This window comes from Phyllostomus discolor, chromosome 2 (genome assembly GCF_004126475.2).
Source record: "Phyllostomus discolor isolate MPI-MPIP mPhyDis1 chromosome 2, mPhyDis1.pri.v3, whole genome shotgun sequence".
Taxonomy (NCBI): domain Eukaryota; kingdom Metazoa; phylum Chordata; class Mammalia; order Chiroptera; family Phyllostomidae; genus Phyllostomus; species Phyllostomus discolor.
In genome coordinates this window covers 40,752,437-40,770,634 of record NC_040904.2, presented here as the reverse complement: position 1 = coordinate 40,770,634, position 18,198 = coordinate 40,752,437, and the positions used below count along the sequence as shown (strand labels likewise).

Below are 18,198 nucleotides of genomic sequence, written 5' to 3'. Positions count from 1 at the left end.
AGGCATTAGCTAAGGATGACTGATGTAAGACGAGAGCACAGAGGTCAAACACTCGAGAAACAGAAGTGCAAGAATTCTCCCACTAAGTCAAAACAGGGCACTCTGCAGGCAGAGCAGGTGTGGGGGAAGTGGGGCACGCATTCCGCCTGGGACATCTGCAGCGATGGGGGCCAAGGCCGCCAGATACGGCCGCGTGAGCTGTGCAGTGCGGAATTCCAAGGGCACCGCTCAGACAGGCCAGGTAGCGAGGAGCGCCCTCTGGAGCTGTGTGACAGCGCAGCCCAGAGAGGCGTCCGCAGCCCATCCTGCAGGTGCGTGGAAATGCAAGTCTGCCCACTGGGTGAGGCACATCTTTCAATCACTCTATCGATTAATAATGACTGCATGGCCAACTGGGTTCTCAGACTTGAGTGCACTTATAAACCCCCTGGCAGCTTACCAAAAATGAGGACTGCCCAGCCCTCTCCAGAAATTCAGCACCCTCCGCTCGGGGGTGGGAGGCACCACTTGAAAAGTGTGTGTTGTTTTCTACCAGCCTCTTGAGAAACCCTAGCAAACAAAGCTGAGGCTTAGGGGAAGAAAGGCACTGTGAGGGCCAAGACTGCATTACCAAGGGGAAATGTTTGTATTTTATAAAGTTTCCTCCTTCCATCTCAGCTCTACCTCACGATGAATTTTGTTTGTGAAGACCCTTAATGCTGGCAATCATGTAAAATCCACACAGCAACTGTCACCAGAAACCCCGCCCCAGCTGACCCTCTGTGAGAGCACGCAGACAGACGCCCTCCCCTCTGACGTGAAACAGCTGTCCTGGCGGGGCGTTAAATTTACTGCCGCCATCTGCCAAATCACAGGAAACCCACATTCTAGCTGGTGAAATCCCTCCGCCCTACATACCGAACGCCAGCCACCCAGACACATACCTTCTGTTCCTCTTTCATCACCTGTTCGATGAGTTCGGATTTCACGGGAGGTTTCGAATACTGGCCTGAGAGAAGGCCGTGTCCTAGCTTCGTCCTGGGCAGGAGGGAGAAACAAAAACAAAAAGGTCATTGTTGTTCCCCTTAGAGGTATTAAAATTATCTGTGAATTTCATTAAGTGTGGCTACTTTCAGGCGAGTCGCTTTGTCTCAATTACTCACAAACTATTTAGTTGATTCTACTTGATACTGATTCCATTTTCAAATTTTCCTCAGTACTTTACAGATCATTTTATTAATTTCTTTATTCTTATAAAAGTAACACATGAGCCCTGGGCGGGTAGTTCAGTGGTTAGAGTGTCAGCCCCCTTACACCAGAGTTGCAGGTTCAATCCCCAGTCAGGGCACATGCAAGACTCAACCAATGAAACCATAAATAAATGGGCCAACAAATTGATGTCTGTCTCTCCTTCCCTGCCAACTTCCTCTCTCTCTAAAGTAAAAAAAAAAAAATTTAAGTAACATATGTTCATTTTAAAACACTTTTAAACATACATAAAGAATAAAATAAAGAGAACTAACTTTAATTCCGCAACCCAGAAAGAAGCACTAGGGATACTTTTACTGGAGACGTTTCTTAAAAACGAAATTGGGCACTTACATCTGTGTGTTGAAATCCTGTGTCGGATCTAACGGAGAGTAGTCAAATATTCTTGGAAGATTCCCTACGTACCTAGAAAATGGGAAGTGATGGTCAAAACACAGAAACTGAGAGAACAGAACCAAAGCAGGACATTGTCCTAGTTAAGACTTCCTTACCCTTCAGTGCACGTTAAATCACCCCCCAAAGGAACGTTTTTCCTGAGCTCCCACCTCCGCAGCCATGTTCAGGGGCCCCCTCCCTAAAATGCTGGTGTTTCTATCAGTGGATCTCACCCCTGGCTGTGAGTTAGAATCCCCTAAAGAGTTTCTTGAAAAAAATGCAAAAGCCAGAGCCACTAACTTCCCCACCCCCTCCCATGTTCTAATTTCACTGCCTGAGACCAAGGCCCGGGGTTTGGACTCTTTCACAAGTTTCCCAGGTGATTCCAACATGCAGCCAGAGTCAAGGGCCAGTGGCTCAGGCCATCGCAACTGCCGTCTCAAAAACAAATGATAAGGTTGGGAATTGTTCCAATCACATCCAAATGAATAATGAGGATAACAGCAGGGACAACTCTCATTTCCCCAGGGTTTCCTATGTTGCCTGGTTGAGTCTTCATTACAACCACATGAGGAAGTGATTAGTATCATTGCTCCATTTGAGAGATACAAGTAATCGGGGTACAAAGTCATTAGGTAGCTTGTAAAGCCACGGGGGGGGGGGGGGGGGAGTGACGAAGCCCCGAGTGGACCCAGGCAGCCTGCCTGCAAAGCTGTGCTCTGAACCACCCTGCAGCCCCTGCCCGTCCTCGGAACCTCGGGCAGTCCGCAGCCCACCTTCTGACCAGTCCATCCTGCAGCAGTGCTAACACTAACCACCCATCTCTGACCTCACCGTGCAATCATTCCTTTCACGTCCTAAATTCATTGCCTATTTCACACCCTCTGCTTTGTGTTGTCCACCTTTCCCTCTTCATACTCTGACTCTGAGCCTGAAAGAATCCAGAAGCAGATCCCGTTCCCTGACCCTACACACACCCTGCACTGCACACGTCTCTGACCTCACTCCTACCCCTCTCCCCAGCCCACAAAGCCTCGGCCACCTGCCCTTCCTGCTGCCCCAAGGGCACACCAAGCTCACTCCTACTCCAGGGTCAGGCCATCTGCTGTGTCTTCCCTGGAACACCCCCTCCACAGATCCTTCTCCGGCCTGACTGAAAGTCACCTCCCACCCTTCCTAACTCCTTATCACCTGACCCTGGCTTCCTTGCTTCTTGGCATGCATCACTATTTGCAATTATATCATTTACTTATGTTCTTGTTTATTATCTGTCTCGCTAGAAATTACATACTAGAATAATCTCCATGAAGGCAGAGACTCTACCTACATCATTGTTTCTCTAGTGCTAGAACTGCATCTGACGAGTAAAAGACACTCAATAAATATATGCTCGAATGAATACATTCAAAACGTGTAACCACATAAACCATTTCCATAACTGACTACCCTACAGAAAAATCACTGCTGCAACAAAGCCTCAGCAGAGAACCATGACACCTACTACTTAGCAGTAACCTCTAACTGGATCCCTCAACTACTAGAAACCTCAACTAGTGACACTTGATATCTATCTACAGACTCAGAATGTGTGTCCCAAATTATGTACCTACACCAAAATGAACAGAGCATGCTTCTCAGGGACAGTCCACGGAAACGGCTTTTGGGTGTGTCCCTGGGGCCACAATTCCAACCAGAAATTTTTCAGCAGACCAAGAGCCAACTGACAGATAAACCAAACTTTGGAACTGAACTACTCAGAGCCAGAGGCCACACTGACGAATTCCTAGTGATATACAACATGATTAACTCAATACGATCTAGTCTTTTCATACCTCAAAACTTGACAAGACAGAACAAATTCACTGGGAAGATGAACATTTGTGAAAAGGATTATGTTTTCAGGCAAGACTGGTGGAGAGGAATAAAGTTAAACAGTAAATTTTGATGTCAAAAAATCCACTTTGCTCGTAGTTTATATTCCTCTTCTAATCAATGAGGAATATCATCCGTTATAACAAAATTAACTTAAAATACTGAAGGAACACTAGGTAATTTTTTAAACACACATAGTATCTTCAGTTTGTAATCTAGTGGTTGTCAAAGAAAAAAAACAGAGTTTTGCTATGTGAGAATCCATATTAGTTGTCATTCAATTTGCACACCAGCTTATTTAGATTGGATCCTCATCAGAATTATTTTGAGATGTAAACGGGGTCCAAACGCCAGACCAGGTATCCAAGAGTCAGGCTGCCGTTCTCAAATTACACCTGTAATCCTCCGTGAGTCATTCTCTCTACTTACAAACTTACAAACAGAGGCCCTGGTCCCGGGCCTGACTCCACTGAGTCAGTCTTGCTGGGGGAAAATGTGTGTGAAGAGAAAGTATTTAGTCCAGTGATATTTGGTGGAAAAATAAAAAAAAAGAAAGAGTATGAATAATAAGTTGCTTGTGTTCTGATATCTACAGTAAATGTTCAGAACTCAAAATATAAAATATTACATAATATAAAATTCTAAAACCCTTGAAACAAGACTGAGGTGAGAGATCTGAATCACAGGCATAAAGTACATTTTTTTATTGAAGAAAAAATTCAGAAAGGTAATGGTCATCAAACTCTGGAGTGCAGAAAGAATTTTCAAAAACTACAGGTTGTGTTATAAGGGGACTAAATGGTACTGAAAAAATAAAGATTAAATTTTTAAAAAATCAAAAAAAAAACAAACTATGGGTTGTAAATCACTAAAAGTGCTGTCGGGCTTCATAACAAAAGAACACAAGTTTCTCCGCTCTAGTTTAGCAAAAATAATAATTATATAACACCTACTATAAAGACATTCCTTCAATGTTTTAAAAAATTCTTGGAACATGAGACATTTAAGATGATGCTACACTGTTGCCCAATGAAATGGTAATACAAATATGAGATTTGAGTAATATTTCAGTATCTCAAATATTTGCACAATGCAGACCTTCGAAAAAGTTTCCCCATCTCAGTTTCAGATCTGCCCTTCCTTCTGTCCAGCACCCTGTCCCCACTGCCCCTACACATCCATTCAAGTCTATGCCCCTTGGTGTGTCCTTTCTTCAAAGAGATCCTCCTGACCACCTCCTTGCCTTCTCCTTCATGGAGCTTATCGTGTCTGTAACCCTGCAGCTGTTCTTAGGGCTATTTATTTAATGTCTGTTTCCCCACGTCGGGTCAGGAACCGGGTCTCCTTGTTTATCACTGAACTCCCCACACCTGGCACACTGCTGAGCAGAACAGAACTCACTCTTTACTGACTGGATGAAAAAAAATGAAAACCAGGCATGCAAAACTGGCCATAAATTTCTAAAACCAGAAAACAGTAAGAGGTAAGTCTTCAAATACCAAGAGAGGAAAGGAAAGGATATCTGCTATACTTTTGTATTAACCACTACTGAAGTCACCAGCACCCCCACTCCGCTGGGTAAAAAACTGCCCTGTGTGATGGCTAGTGTGCCGCCCGCCCGCCTGTCTCAGCACACGTGTGTTCGCTCCCGTTTGGGAACCGAGGGGGAAACCCGCCCACTCTGGAGAACACCGGAGACTGTGTTCCAAACCTGGGCAGTGGCTGCCCAGGACGGCCCCCGCGCAGGCCCCATCTCGTGGCCCCTGTCCCCAGCACAGCTAAGTTAGAACGTGGCCACAGACGGTGGCTCTGCCCCGGACGGCAGCTCTGCCCCTCCGAGTGGAAGGAGGCCGGCAGCCTGCACCTGCACCAGGAGGAAGTGCCCGGAGTCAGCGCCTCCCACAGTATCTTCAGTGAAGGACCGGCTTTTTTATTATTTCAGCTCACATAGATGGCACATTTAAGAAATACGATAAAAACAAATTGTTAGAAAAATAAAATGCTATTTATAAAACATGGCCGTGTCTAATTGCTATAAAAATGGCTACATGCTCACTCTCAGTTTCATTCTTGTCTCACTGCAGAGCCACACCCAGCAGTGTGAGGACAAGCACCAGTCTGTGAATCACATTTTGAGTGGCCGAAAAAAAAAAAACCCAAAAAGCCTAAATCCTCCAAACGGATCACTGAATCTCTCCTAGCACATCTGTAGGAAGGGACTGGGCAGGCTTGCTGTGAGGATTAATGATTAACATTTTCTTGGCACAGAGGGTGATGGTCTAATAATGAAAGCCTAATTATTAGTACAACAAATCCCTGTGGGAGGTTTTTCAGTTGGCACAGTTGTCCTTATCTCACCTGATTCCCTGAACACTTGACAAGGGTCCCCACCCAGCATCAGGGTAGGAAGCGCCACCACCACGGGTGAGGTGGTGATGTGTCCTGCAGCCCGTGAAAGTGGGCTTCCCAGCACACACTATGGGACGCGGGTGGCACTGTGCGCCCTGTCAGCAGGGGACACTCACGCTCTCTGGAATTCCGGGATGCTGAAGATGGCCTGCATGACGGAGCTGAGGTAGCAGCTGTTGCCCAGGTTCTTGAGGCCCGTGTACCCGGGGCCATACATGGGCTTCAGCTTCGTCCCCGTCTCCTGGATCACTTCCCACTCACTGACCCGCGGCTTGAAGTCATTGTCCCGGAGCCCGTTCTCTGTCTGGGGCAAAGTCATCGAAGGAAAACAATTTTAGCTGTGATCATCGTTTGCAGAGCTCTAGGTGAGATCACCACTTACCTGTTAGAATTATTTCTAACAGCAACAGATGTTTCTGCCCTTTTTTCCACAACCAAACAGAAAAATGAACGACCTAATTAAAGGAGACTGAGGTGGTGATGGTTGCACAATGTAAATGTACTTATGCCACAGAACTGTACACTTAGAAATGGTTAAAGTGGTAGATTTTATGTTATGTATTTCTACAATTTAAAAAAAGCCACATTTAAAAGAAAGACTGAAAAGAAAGGAAGATAGGAGGAGGAAAAAAGAAAAACAAGAATCGAAAGAGAGAAGCCAGTGGAATAATTTCAAGAGAGGATAAAACACAACACAGCAAACAAACAGGCAAGCTGGAGAAGTAGTACGATAAAACTGTGGGGCGTGGGAGGGCCTCGAAACAGGAGGGGGGCTGACGGAGGAGCAGAGAAAAAAGAATGCACAAGTGACATGAGTGAGAAAGAGGAGACAGGAGAACATGAGGACAGGGAGGTGGCTGGGCTGGGCGAGTCCAAAACACGCACACTGAAGTAGCTCCTTGCGGGGACAGATGCCATACAACCATGAGAGCATCTCAAAAACACAACAGTAAATGAAGCAAAGCTCTTCCATCAATAATAATATGTTGGCTTATTCTTTCCACCCCCCGGGGAGCTCTGCTTCCCTTCCTGAAATTAATTAAAGTGATGTTGGTCACACAGGTCATTCTAAAGGTCATCTCCCATACCTTCTCCCTTTAGTGAACAAAGGGTGACTCATGCACCTCTCCATCAATGGAGATTTTGCAAGTAAACTCCAACTAAACAAACCTCGACAAGGTGCCATTTTTATTGTACCATAAAAAGGTCCAAGCTGGTGACCAAAGGAAAATGCCAATTAATTACATTCAACAAGTAAATGCAACCATTAAAACCTAAAGCCTCAGAAATGAAGATTCATATTGGAGAAGTTACATATTAAAAAAGACAGACAGTTCCCTCCCCACGAGGTGGAAACAGAAGAAAGTGCAGGCGTTCTCACCCCGTGCATGTGAAGCATGTCAATTCCAAAATGCGCCAGGTGCTTGGCCAAATGAGGGTCCAAAACAGGTTCCTCTTCTTGAAAAGAATAAACGTCTAGAGGGTGAGGAGAAATCAGCTGTAATCAAATCACTCAATATTCAGCATTTACTCACTGATCTCCTACTGTGCACCCAGCTTGGGATATGTCAATGATCAAAACAAAAACTTCTCGTGAGTCACATTCAACTGGGGAAAGACAGAGGATGAACAACAAGCATGATAAACAGGGGTTTTTTGGTAAATGTATCTATATATCAATTCTTGTGACATTTCAGGAAGCATATTTTTTAAAAAAGATTTTCTGAAACTAGAAAAGAGCCATGTCTAAAGTTAAAATAATTTAAAATCAGACAAACAAAAATGCCTGACATTTGAGTTTTCTAACCCAAACCACAGTGGCACAACTATACGTTGAGGAGGAGAGAGGCTGAGAAAGGAGGGGTGACCCTGTGTGCCCACCGCAGGAGGACCTATGGGGCGCACACAGGCCCTCGGCAGCAGCTGAATGACTGGACTGGGGTGTTGGGTCCAGGACAGGACACACTTCTGCTCATGGAACCCTCTACAGTCTCAGACCTAACAGCCTGCCGCCTTCCACCTCCCGCCTGCCCCCGTCCCTTCTTTCCCACTTTGGTGCCCACACCTCACAAAGCTGGGGAAGCATGCATGAGGACTGTGCGGTGCTCCCCAAACGTGCCCACCTCAGGGCACACACTGAAGATGCGGATGCGTCTGACACAGCAGGGTGACTCAAGGGGCTCTGGCTGCGTGAGTGCTACCCTCTCATCCCCCTGCCCCAGGGCCTGAGGGATGGTGCACTAATGTTAGGTTGCTCTGTGCTGAGGTGGGGCTTCTCTCCTCCAGATCCTAATATTCGACCTAACAAGAGAATGCTTCAGAGGGAACCTGGCTTCTCAAAGTGTACAGGCTCCACCCAGACCTACTGAATGAGAATCCGCATTTTAATAAGATCCCCAAATGCTAAGGGAACCACTGCCTTATCTGTCCTCACCCAGCAGTGCGATGTGGGAGAGGGGACGGTGTCAGGCCCATTTTGCAAATGAGGAAAAGAGACTCAGAGAGTTTACATCATTTGCCTGAAACCCCGCAGGTGGCCCAGAACCCAGGTATTGTGACTCCTGGCCCAGTCCTTTCTCCCTCACACCAGACCACTTCCCTAAATCTCCCAGGAGACCAACAGACTTGATAAAGCACTGTCCTAGGTCTTTAACAGGCATGCAGGGTCAAAACCATGATTTCTTCAATCCTAAATTTAAAAAACAAAATTTATTACAAAGGAAACAGACATAAAAGATATCATTCTTTAGGACAGTAAAGACAGACTATCCAGTTTCCTCCTCTTTGGAACATCACCAGGAGGGGAAAAAAAGTTATATACAGAAACTATGGCGACCCTTTGACCCAAAACTAGATTCATGGAGATTCACCGTAACCAAAGGAAGATAGTCTTTCTGTTATTAATAGATTAAACGTTGCACAGCTTTTTCTTCTATCCCTCTTTCCCTAGAGGCCCATTTTAATTTGTGGGTAGTAGACTTCATTTATATTCTTTTTTAAAATATAATTCAGTGTTTCAAAAGCAAAAAAAAAAAAAAAGGCAAAATCCCCAACCCAATAAAGAAAAAATTTCCAAGAAGTTTAAATACTAAAAACCCCAACAAAATATTTGCACTAATGACTTGAAACAAATTCATTGACAATACTTCTCATCTATGACAAGCAACAGAAAAATACCACTCAAATACTGGCTGGGAGTTAAAAATGGCATTCCCTGGGCATTTTAACATTGGTTATTATTAATTAGTGAGGTCATCTTGAAGTCTTTAGACTTTATGCCTCTAATTACCAGAGCTCCATTTGAAAATAATAAAACTGCCAGAACTCCACTATTATTGTGGGCCTAGAATTCTGAAATAAGTAAAAATCACAGAGCAGTCTGTGGATCTTAACCCACTGGACTCACACCACATGGAGAAATTACCGTTTCCTATCTCCAGTTATTAACTGCTCCGGAGATACAGCATGATTCCGTCAGACACTATAGTTACACCTTACTCCAACGACAAAAGCAGTGCAGTGAGTAACAAACAAGTAACCTAAAAACAAATGATGATCTTTTCTTGAAGAATTTACAAATGACATGTAGTCACAGAAAAAATAACCTCTGAAGTAAACTTGGAAGCTGAACGTCCTGGCTTCTACATTTTTCATTGGGAAATTCGCTTTATCTGTAACTTCAGCTTAGCAAAGTCAAGTCTTAGCTCAGAAACTGCTGGGACAAATAAGTATTGCCTGGTAAGTATGACTCTCGCCCACCCCTGACTTGACTTAAACGCTGGGAGCCGAGAGGCACAGCTGGGAAGTTAGAGAGGGATCCTCCCAGGGACAGACAGCCCAAGCAACGCTTCACAAGTAACTGCCTTCACTTTGCAAGGACACCAACCACTGTTTTGTTTCCAGTTAAACGACAAACTAAACCAGGAAGAGCACAAAGAGATCCACACAAGGAAAAAGATTTTAAGAAGTTTTAGAGCCTGAATAACCCACTGATGTGACAGTGAGAAAGCAGTACATGCAGTAAGTTCCAAATTCACCTAAGGAAAAAGAGAGCAGAAATGGAAACTGAGACCAAGACTAAGAATCTATGAGGAATTATATCAAAATGGTAATAATTTGTTATCTCTACATGAGATTTTTTTGTGGTTGTTGGTTTTTGCCTTTTTAATATTTTTTAAAATTTATTATAATATCTTGATTGAAAAGAATTTCTTATCAGTGGTTCCCAGAGATTAAAATGATTCTGTTGGGTGGCATGGCACTGAGTGTACAGGGGCCATCCCTGCTCATCCACACAGGCTGACGTACTCACTCACTCGTCCACTGTTCTCGGTAGAGATTCACTGAACACCAGATACATACAGATACTGGGAACATGTTGTTAAGCCAGTCAAGCAGGGCCCTGACCTCATGAGTTAAACTTTTACTATTTCAAATAATCTTAGAAGAAATGCTGGTTTGGTATCCAGGGCCTCACAGACATTGTCTTGGGTGTGGGTTAGTCCTGTGACTTTGGGATCTCTTCCTAAGCCCCAGAAAAGGGCAGACGTCCAAATCCTGCCCTCAGATCCCCACACTGGAAAGCAGCAGGGGGAGAGGCAAAGATGCACCTCAACACGCTCTTGTGTTGAGAAAGAGAAAAGCTGGGAAGCTGGCTTCACTGCCCTTTTCTCACAGGTCAAGTAGAGAGAAAAACAGGACTCTTGGTCAAACACCCAATTCTGAGAGGAAAGGATGAGGAAAGGTCCCCTTCAGAGTGAGTGCTGACCCACCCACCCACACTGCATGTCTCCACCCTGAGCTTCTACTGGTGTCTATAGACCCTCTGCCACAGACCAGAAGAGAAACCAGAGAAGGCTCCAGTATGACTAGAGAAATACATACAAATGAACAAGGTCAGAGGTAGGCCCCATCACCTTAGACAGTATCACTTCCATGCCAGACAAAACCTAGACTATAGTCAGGAAAGGAAAACGAGAAAAAGACATCAACAAAATGGGGGGTGGAGGGGGAGACAGACAGAAAACAGTGAATCAGAGGAGCAAATTTTATTGATGTGTCTTCCTTCGTCTATTTACTCCACAAATACAGACTGAGCACCTACCAGGTGCGAGAGGCGATGGTAGACGCTAGAGATACATGGTGTGGAGCAAACACGGCGCTCAGGCGCTACTGCCCGGGTGCCGTCATTAAACACAGTTACCGGATCTTGTGGGAAAATGCTACGATGGAGAAGCACAAGGTGCCAGAGAGGCACACAGGAGGGGCACAAGCCAGGTCAAACTAAAATGAAGTCATCAATACTGTGATTCCAAACCCGCAGGCTCTGAGTAACTCAAAGGAGCACATGCCCAGGCCAAGAGTGAAGATGACTGAAGAAGAAAGACCACCTTGAGTGAGAATCTATGGAGCTGGTGCGCAGGCCAGCGGGCGAGGGGACCTCACCGCTGCCCCGGGCATCTCAGAAAGACTCTTCTCCAGTCACGCAAGGCACTGAGGCATGTTCTTAGGTAAACCAGTGTCCGTGCTGGAAGAAGAAAACACCCTCTCCTTCCCCCATGCCTTCTCGCTCCCTTCCCACCAAGAACCTCACCCTTGCTTTTGCCAAGCCAACGTCTCCTCCCACAGAGGAAAGCTTTTGTTTGTTTGCATGGTGATCTGTTTCCGGACTTGTTTGTTGTTGTACCCATGGGGACCCAGAGTGGAACTTGATATGGGGCTCATTTTTGTTACCCACGCCACCACAATGGCTCGCCTGGGGGATCAGGGCTTCTTGGAAGAACTAATGCTAAGTTGAGACCTCAAGATGAGTAGGAGTTTCTCACTGAACAGGTATATCCTTATAGGGGAGAAGGAGACCAGGATAATCGGATCACTACCATTAAATATTTGAGTCCACAACCCGCTTGGATTCCATGTTTACTAAACGATATTCTAAATATAATTCAGCTTCCCACAGGGAAGGAATGTCCTGGTCAAGACGGCAGTTGTGGTTCACGTTATAAACTAAAAAATAAACAGCCTGAATTTGAGACTTTGTCTCTTGTGAGTGGAATCAGCCTCCATTAGCCTAGTAAGTATAGATGATGCGACCCTCAGCTGTGGTACCTTCCCCAGGAGGTGGCCGCCCCGCCCCCAAAGGGCACCCTGCCCTTCTGGGCCTCAGCATACACAAGGTTCATCATAGGATATTTCAGGAAATTTTATGCATGTTTTCATGAACTTATTTGGCTTTTAAATTAACAATAAGTATACTCAGCAAACAACTAAATACAGATTCAAAAGAAACTAAAATAGAATTGATGCATCACATAAACTTTTATGAAATGATTATTAAATTGAAAAGAATCATTTGTGTTAAAACCAACTCTGCACAAAATAAACAGGAATCACAATCTTTCTTCAAGTGAGAGAAAGTGAGCATCATTTCAGCCAAATGAATACCAGAACCCTCCCCACAGGTGTGAGATCCACATTGCTACTGCCAGTGTTTCATTCATCTGTGACTCAAGCACTGTCAATTATATAATAAAGAAATCCTTAAAAGTGCTCCTTCCTCTAAAAAAAACTTAATGGCAGATACTGGGTTAATATTCTCAATAGCTAAAGTTTTTTAAAACCAGTAAGAAAACACCTACACATAAACCAGCTAAAAATCAGTCTCAGAAATTCAGAAAAATAACTATGAATGGCCAAGAACACTATAAAAAATGTTCAGCCTCACTAGTAAAGCAAAGTAAAATAAGATACCAGATTACCAAAGGTTTTTAAATTTTTTGAGCACCCAAAGTTGTCCAAGATTTGGTGAAACAGGTATTCTCATACACCGCTGGTAGGAATGTAAGTTACCACAACTGTTTAAAAAAGAAACTCGGCAACTGAAAATTTTAAAGGATCAGCCATTTGCTCCTAGGAATTTATCCTAAAAAAATAAAAAGAATTAGAAAAACACTCAAAGATTTGTATATGTACAAGGATGGCCATCAGAATAGCAAAAACATTACGACAGCTCACAGGGGAATGGTGAAATGATTTATGGAACTACCATGGGGTACTGCTGAACACTTAAAGGCATGAAAGACCATTTAAAGTTAAATGGAGAGAAATAAGGTAATTTTATACAATGTAATTCAAGTTTGGTAAAAATATGGGGAGTGGGTGTTTTTTGTATAAGAACTAATCAAGGCCTTAAAGAAGAAAAAGGAATGAAAGAAGATATGCTAATTGTTAGAAGTAATTCATCTGGCAAGTGCTATTGCTAATGATTTTTATTTACCTCTCTACACTTTTCTCTGTTTTCTAAATATGTTACACTGAACATCTGCTTCCTGGATAATTAAGAAGCAAATATAAACTTCCCTTCTTCAAGCTGAAAAAAAAAATCTTCAGATGTACTCTAAATTGCAGTTTAAAAATAAGTTTCACACTAGCAAAAAGCCTTCTGGAAAATTAAACCTTTGCCTTTATTATTAGCATACATTTAAGTAAAATCTAATTATTTAAATACTACTATTTTTGTTCCTTTAACAAAAGTATACATGCCTGCTATATATAAGATTCTGCATGGAACCCAAAGATAAGTAAGAGATATCCCAGTCTTCCAACAACTCAAATTTTAAAACTAAGCCACGTATACAAGCACTTGTAGTTTTGGACAGGTTTCTTCTGAGAGCTGGACTTCTAACAACTGGCCTATCAAAGCCCGTCGCAAGACATCACACAGAGGAGAAACATTTGAGTTAGTCTCCCCTTATCATTTTATCCAACGGAATTCCTACCTTTCCAACCCTTCTCTCTGTGGTGCCATAAAAACACAATGACGGCTGCCTTATCGAGGAGTCATTCAGCAAAGCAATGACCTGCAAACACTTTGCTGGGGCCCGGATCCAACTGCATATCCTGAACTTCCTCTCCAGATCCTGGAAGTCTTAGGATTCAGCCCGGCTCGTGTAGAGTTGTACTTGCTTGGGGGTGGGGGGATGTTTGGCACCAGCACCTGGGCCTCTTACAGCTACTTTTCCCTAATGAGTTTAAAAAAAAAAAAAGCCCCCTAACTTTAGAAACAGGAAAATTATCCAACATGTGAATCAAAAGAATCTCAACAGGACCTAACTGCGAGCCCTGAGTTAGAAAACAAGTGGGAAAGAAAACCAGGTGGATGGAAAAGGCAGCTGACAAGTACACCACGTTTGGTGAAAACATCCCAGCCAGTCAACTCTGGGGCAGGCTCCTCAGTCACAGAAAGAAAACAGAGACAGGAAAAGGATCTTTATATTTCTCCTAAAAACTCATCTTCCCTTAAAATAAAGAAGAAAGAGATTCCAGCGCCTGGGGAGATGGAGAAGGTGGACCAAGGTGCTGAGCCAGACCCGTGCCTAATCAGCGCTGTCAGTGATGCTCAGAGGCTGGGTTCCGACGGCCACGGCTCAATACTTAAGTCTCTCCTACTGACTACGGTATTGTTTCTTCCTTCCTCACAAAATGGTAGAAGGAATTAACTGTATAAACATGGACAACGCTATGGTTTTAAAACACGCGATGTGAGACCATAAAGAAAAGAAAACAATTCTGAAGCTGACAGTCCAAACAGGAACCAGTTCCGACCCCTCGAACACATGAGCACCAGCGCTGCCGGCGGACGGCGGGGACTCTGGACACACACTGTCTTTCCTTCCAAACCCACCTTCTCCAGAATGAACCATCTGTTCCTGAAATCACACTGGACCCCATAACGAAGTCCAAGGCTCCCCCACTGTTGTGATGCTGGGTCTGACTGTGCACCTTCGCTTCCCAAGGCCTGGCTCCTGCTTCTGCCCTCTTAGCCAAGAGATACACAGAAAGATAGTAACGGCTTAAATGTAGGAGGGAGCCTCCGCCAGGTAGGTCCCTGAGTCGGTGCAGGCACACTCACCCGCCCCGTCTGGAGTGATGGTTCCCAGCTTCACCGCGAGAGGGTAGCCCATGTCTCTGTAATGCTCCAGCGCGTGCCCGTTGCCCCCGGAGCTGTCAAAGAACCACTTCCCGCACAGCACGGAGCCGTCAGTCAGATTCAACCAGAGGTTTTCCCGCAGGTCACACCTGGCACACTTCCAGCCGCTGGAAAGTCATTGCAGAGCAGTTAGTACAGCTGGAGTGCACGGCAGAATCAGAAAATTAACAAGGAAGAAACGGAGTGCCTGCAGCTGGGGCCACAGTAAACAATCAATGGGATAACCTGAGACCCCTCCCGGAGCAGCAGGACCACTCAGTACCCTGCTTGCCACCCAGGGTGGGCAGGGGCGGTGGGGGCGGGACCAGCCCCTCCCGCCCTCTCTGCAAGGGCCTTTTTGCTTCAGAAAACTAACACAGAAACTGAGGGCAGAAAGGGAGGCAATTTCCTTGGGACAGTGGAGCTTGAGTAAGTTTAAAACATTAAGGATATGTATATAAACATCTAAAGTTCAAAAGCATTAACCATATCTAAGAATACTAGTTTAAACAAAACGCTACAAGATCGCAAAAATTAAGTAGAGAGGAAATCAACTTAACTAAAGGTTAAGTGTTGGGTATGCACCAGGCACCCTACCATTTAGTTCTAACAGTCACTCCTCAGCATCAGTACCGCCATCCCCGTTGTGAAGAGGAGAAACTGAGGTGCCTTCACGAAGACCACATCGAATAGTTCGGGTTCAACAAGACTGCACACATTTCTAATCCACCTGCTCTTTCCCTCTGGCACCTGCCTCTGGACACACCAGCACCTAACAGGGGTGCTAACGTGGCCCAGAGAGCACTCCAGCCAAACACGTGACACCAAAGATGGTGACAGTTGGGTTCCCCGAGAAGCAGACTCTGAGACAGAAATGTGAATGCGAATGGCTTGTTTGGGAGGGGATCCCAGGAAGCACCACAGGGAAGTGAGACTGCAAAGCACAGGAGGCCACCCTGGGCAGCTGGGACACAGTCCAGCAGGGGAACTCCAGGAGACTGCTGCCCCCACCTGAGTGGTGGGGATTGGGGCTACTTCCCCAGCCACTCCACAGTCTCTGGGTGGCGAGGGCTGTCCCAGGAGGACGGGAGGGAGCATGAACTCCTTAGCATTTGTGGCCATCCCAGGCACAGGCCTGCACGGCTTCTGCAGGCAGGGAAAGCCCTCCAGCAGAGCTGCGGGTGGGGACGGGCTCAGGGGTGTGGGCCGGCCATGTTCAGCATCTACTACAAAGGTACAGATGATTTTAGAGAAAACTTTTGCATTCATTTCTAATAAAAGGCATCTGATAAGAAAATGATATGAACGGCTAATTCGGAGAAGATGCAGAAAGTAGGTCTTCTTTGGGCTGGTTTTAGGGGGTAACGTTCCATCTCCCTTTCTGACGCTCACCTTGGAGGAATCCGGACCCCATTGTCCAGCTGGGCGAGGTTACTGGCGTACTTGGACACCGGCAGTTCGTTCTCCCACGTGTCGGGGTCCTGCTTCCTGTACGGAGATTTTGAGCTCAGAACTGCATCACAAGCAATTGTTACCTGGAAGACACACCCAAATGTATGTATGTAAACGGTTTGAGAGAACAGCAACTTCTATAAAACAAATTTAAAAGTTTATTAATAAATGTAGTCTATCTAAGAAAATTCAAATGGTTACAGTTACCACAAAAGCAAGATCCTAGCTTCCTGACCCCAGCACCCCCTGCCTGGACCCAGCTGGGGTTGGCTGCTGGCCTACAGTGCACAGCACAGACCGTGGCACGAGACAGCAAGGAACCCAACCCAGTTAGCGAGCCCAGCGTGGGATTCAGGTGTAACAATTCCTACTCTTAGCAAGCAGAGTGAAAAGTCTAAGGTGGACAATCTCCAAGGGTGAATTAGCTACAGGAACGCCTCGGCTTCCCCCCAGCGGGGCGTTTTCCCTCCTAACAAATACACACCCAGGCATCCAACGTCCTCAACTCATCGCACAATGGCGCGTGGTCAAGGGCACCGAGTGGGACACAGCAGCACAGCTCCATGACTTAGTGAGGTGCAAATGTGGACAGGGACACACCTGGGTGTCTCTGCACCAGGTCAGTCCGCGCTGTGAGCAAATCTGTGATGTCCAGCTTGGCACCAACTGGCCGTGGGGAGGGAGAGGACAGACTGTCTGCTTTCTCCCAAACCCAACTGACCCTGGACACATGCCTATCATCACATTGGCTGTTTGCTAAATGATATAATTTATTTCTGGCTGTCTTCAAAAACATATTCTGGTAGGAATGTAAAATGGTGCGGCCACTTTGGAAAACAGTTTTGCGGGTCCTCAAACAGTTTAACAGAGTTACCACAGGACCAGAAATTCCATTCCCAGGTATATACCCAAGATCAATGAAAACACGTGTTCACACAAAAAAAGTTATACACAAATGTTCACAGAAGCATTGTTTATAACGGCCAAAAAGTAGAAACAACCCAAACATCCATTAATGATAAATGAGTAAATAAAATGCCATATATATGTGCAAACAGCAGAATGTTACTTAGCAATAAGAAATGGAGTACTGATACATGCTACAACGTGGGTAAATCTTGAAAATATATGCTAAGTGAAAAAGTGCCAGCCACAAAGAACCGTGTATTATATGATGCCAGGTATATGAAATGTCCAGCCCGAGCAAATCTGCAGAGTCAGAAAGCAGATCAGTGACTGCCAGAGGCTGGGGTGGGAGGGGGGGAGGGATGACAGGTTGAGAGGTGGTGGCTGTAGGGTAATAAAAATATTCTGGAATGAGACAGTGGTGATGGGTGCCCAACTCTGAATATAATAAAAGTCACTGAACCGTTAAAATAAAAATTTCAAACAAAAATTTACTTTCCGCATCACTAACATCCTGCACAATTAATAACGGAACTCCATGCAGAGTATTTCCCCTGGGGGCACTGCCTGATCCTAAGAATTCATTAAGAGACAATGGAGGAAGTTCTCTCCGCTGCCACACCACCCCCACCCGGCCCACGGGCAATTCCTACCAGTCCTACATCCAAACCCTATTTGGAACCTGCCTCTTCTCCTTTTCGGCACACCCGTCCTAATTCCAACCACCCTCACAGCTCACCCCATAGCCACACAGCAGCTCCCCCACCCCACCATCTCCTTCCTCCAACAGCTCGACTGATCTGCTGTGAATATTAGATCCTCTCCAGTCCCCAGCTTTAAACCCCCCACAGTCATACTGAACACTACCCACTGACAACACGGGCGAGGCCCGGTCAGGAATGAGGGAAACACCCCTGCCCTCAAAGAGCATTTCCTCCATTACAGAGCAGACATCTGAAAATATAGTT

General features: G+C 45.3%; 1 protein-coding gene across 1 annotated transcript in view; it reads right to left on the bottom strand.

Moving 5' to 3' along the window:
• Positions 1-18,198, bottom strand: part of USP13 (ubiquitin specific peptidase 13) — a 103,230-nt gene that overhangs the window by 45,967 nt on the left and 39,065 nt on the right. Inside the window, exons 5-10 of the mRNA XM_028505063.2 lie at positions 16,265-16,407; positions 14,816-15,000; positions 7,286-7,380; positions 6,021-6,208; positions 1,582-1,653; positions 924-1,017 (exon numbers count right to left, since the gene is read on the bottom strand). Coding sequence (XP_028360864.1) covers positions 924-1,017; positions 1,582-1,653; positions 6,021-6,208; positions 7,286-7,380; positions 14,816-15,000; positions 16,265-16,407 — 777 coding nt within the window. The remainder of the gene's footprint in view (positions 1-923; positions 1,018-1,581; positions 1,654-6,020; positions 6,209-7,285; positions 7,381-14,815; positions 15,001-16,264; positions 16,408-18,198) is intronic.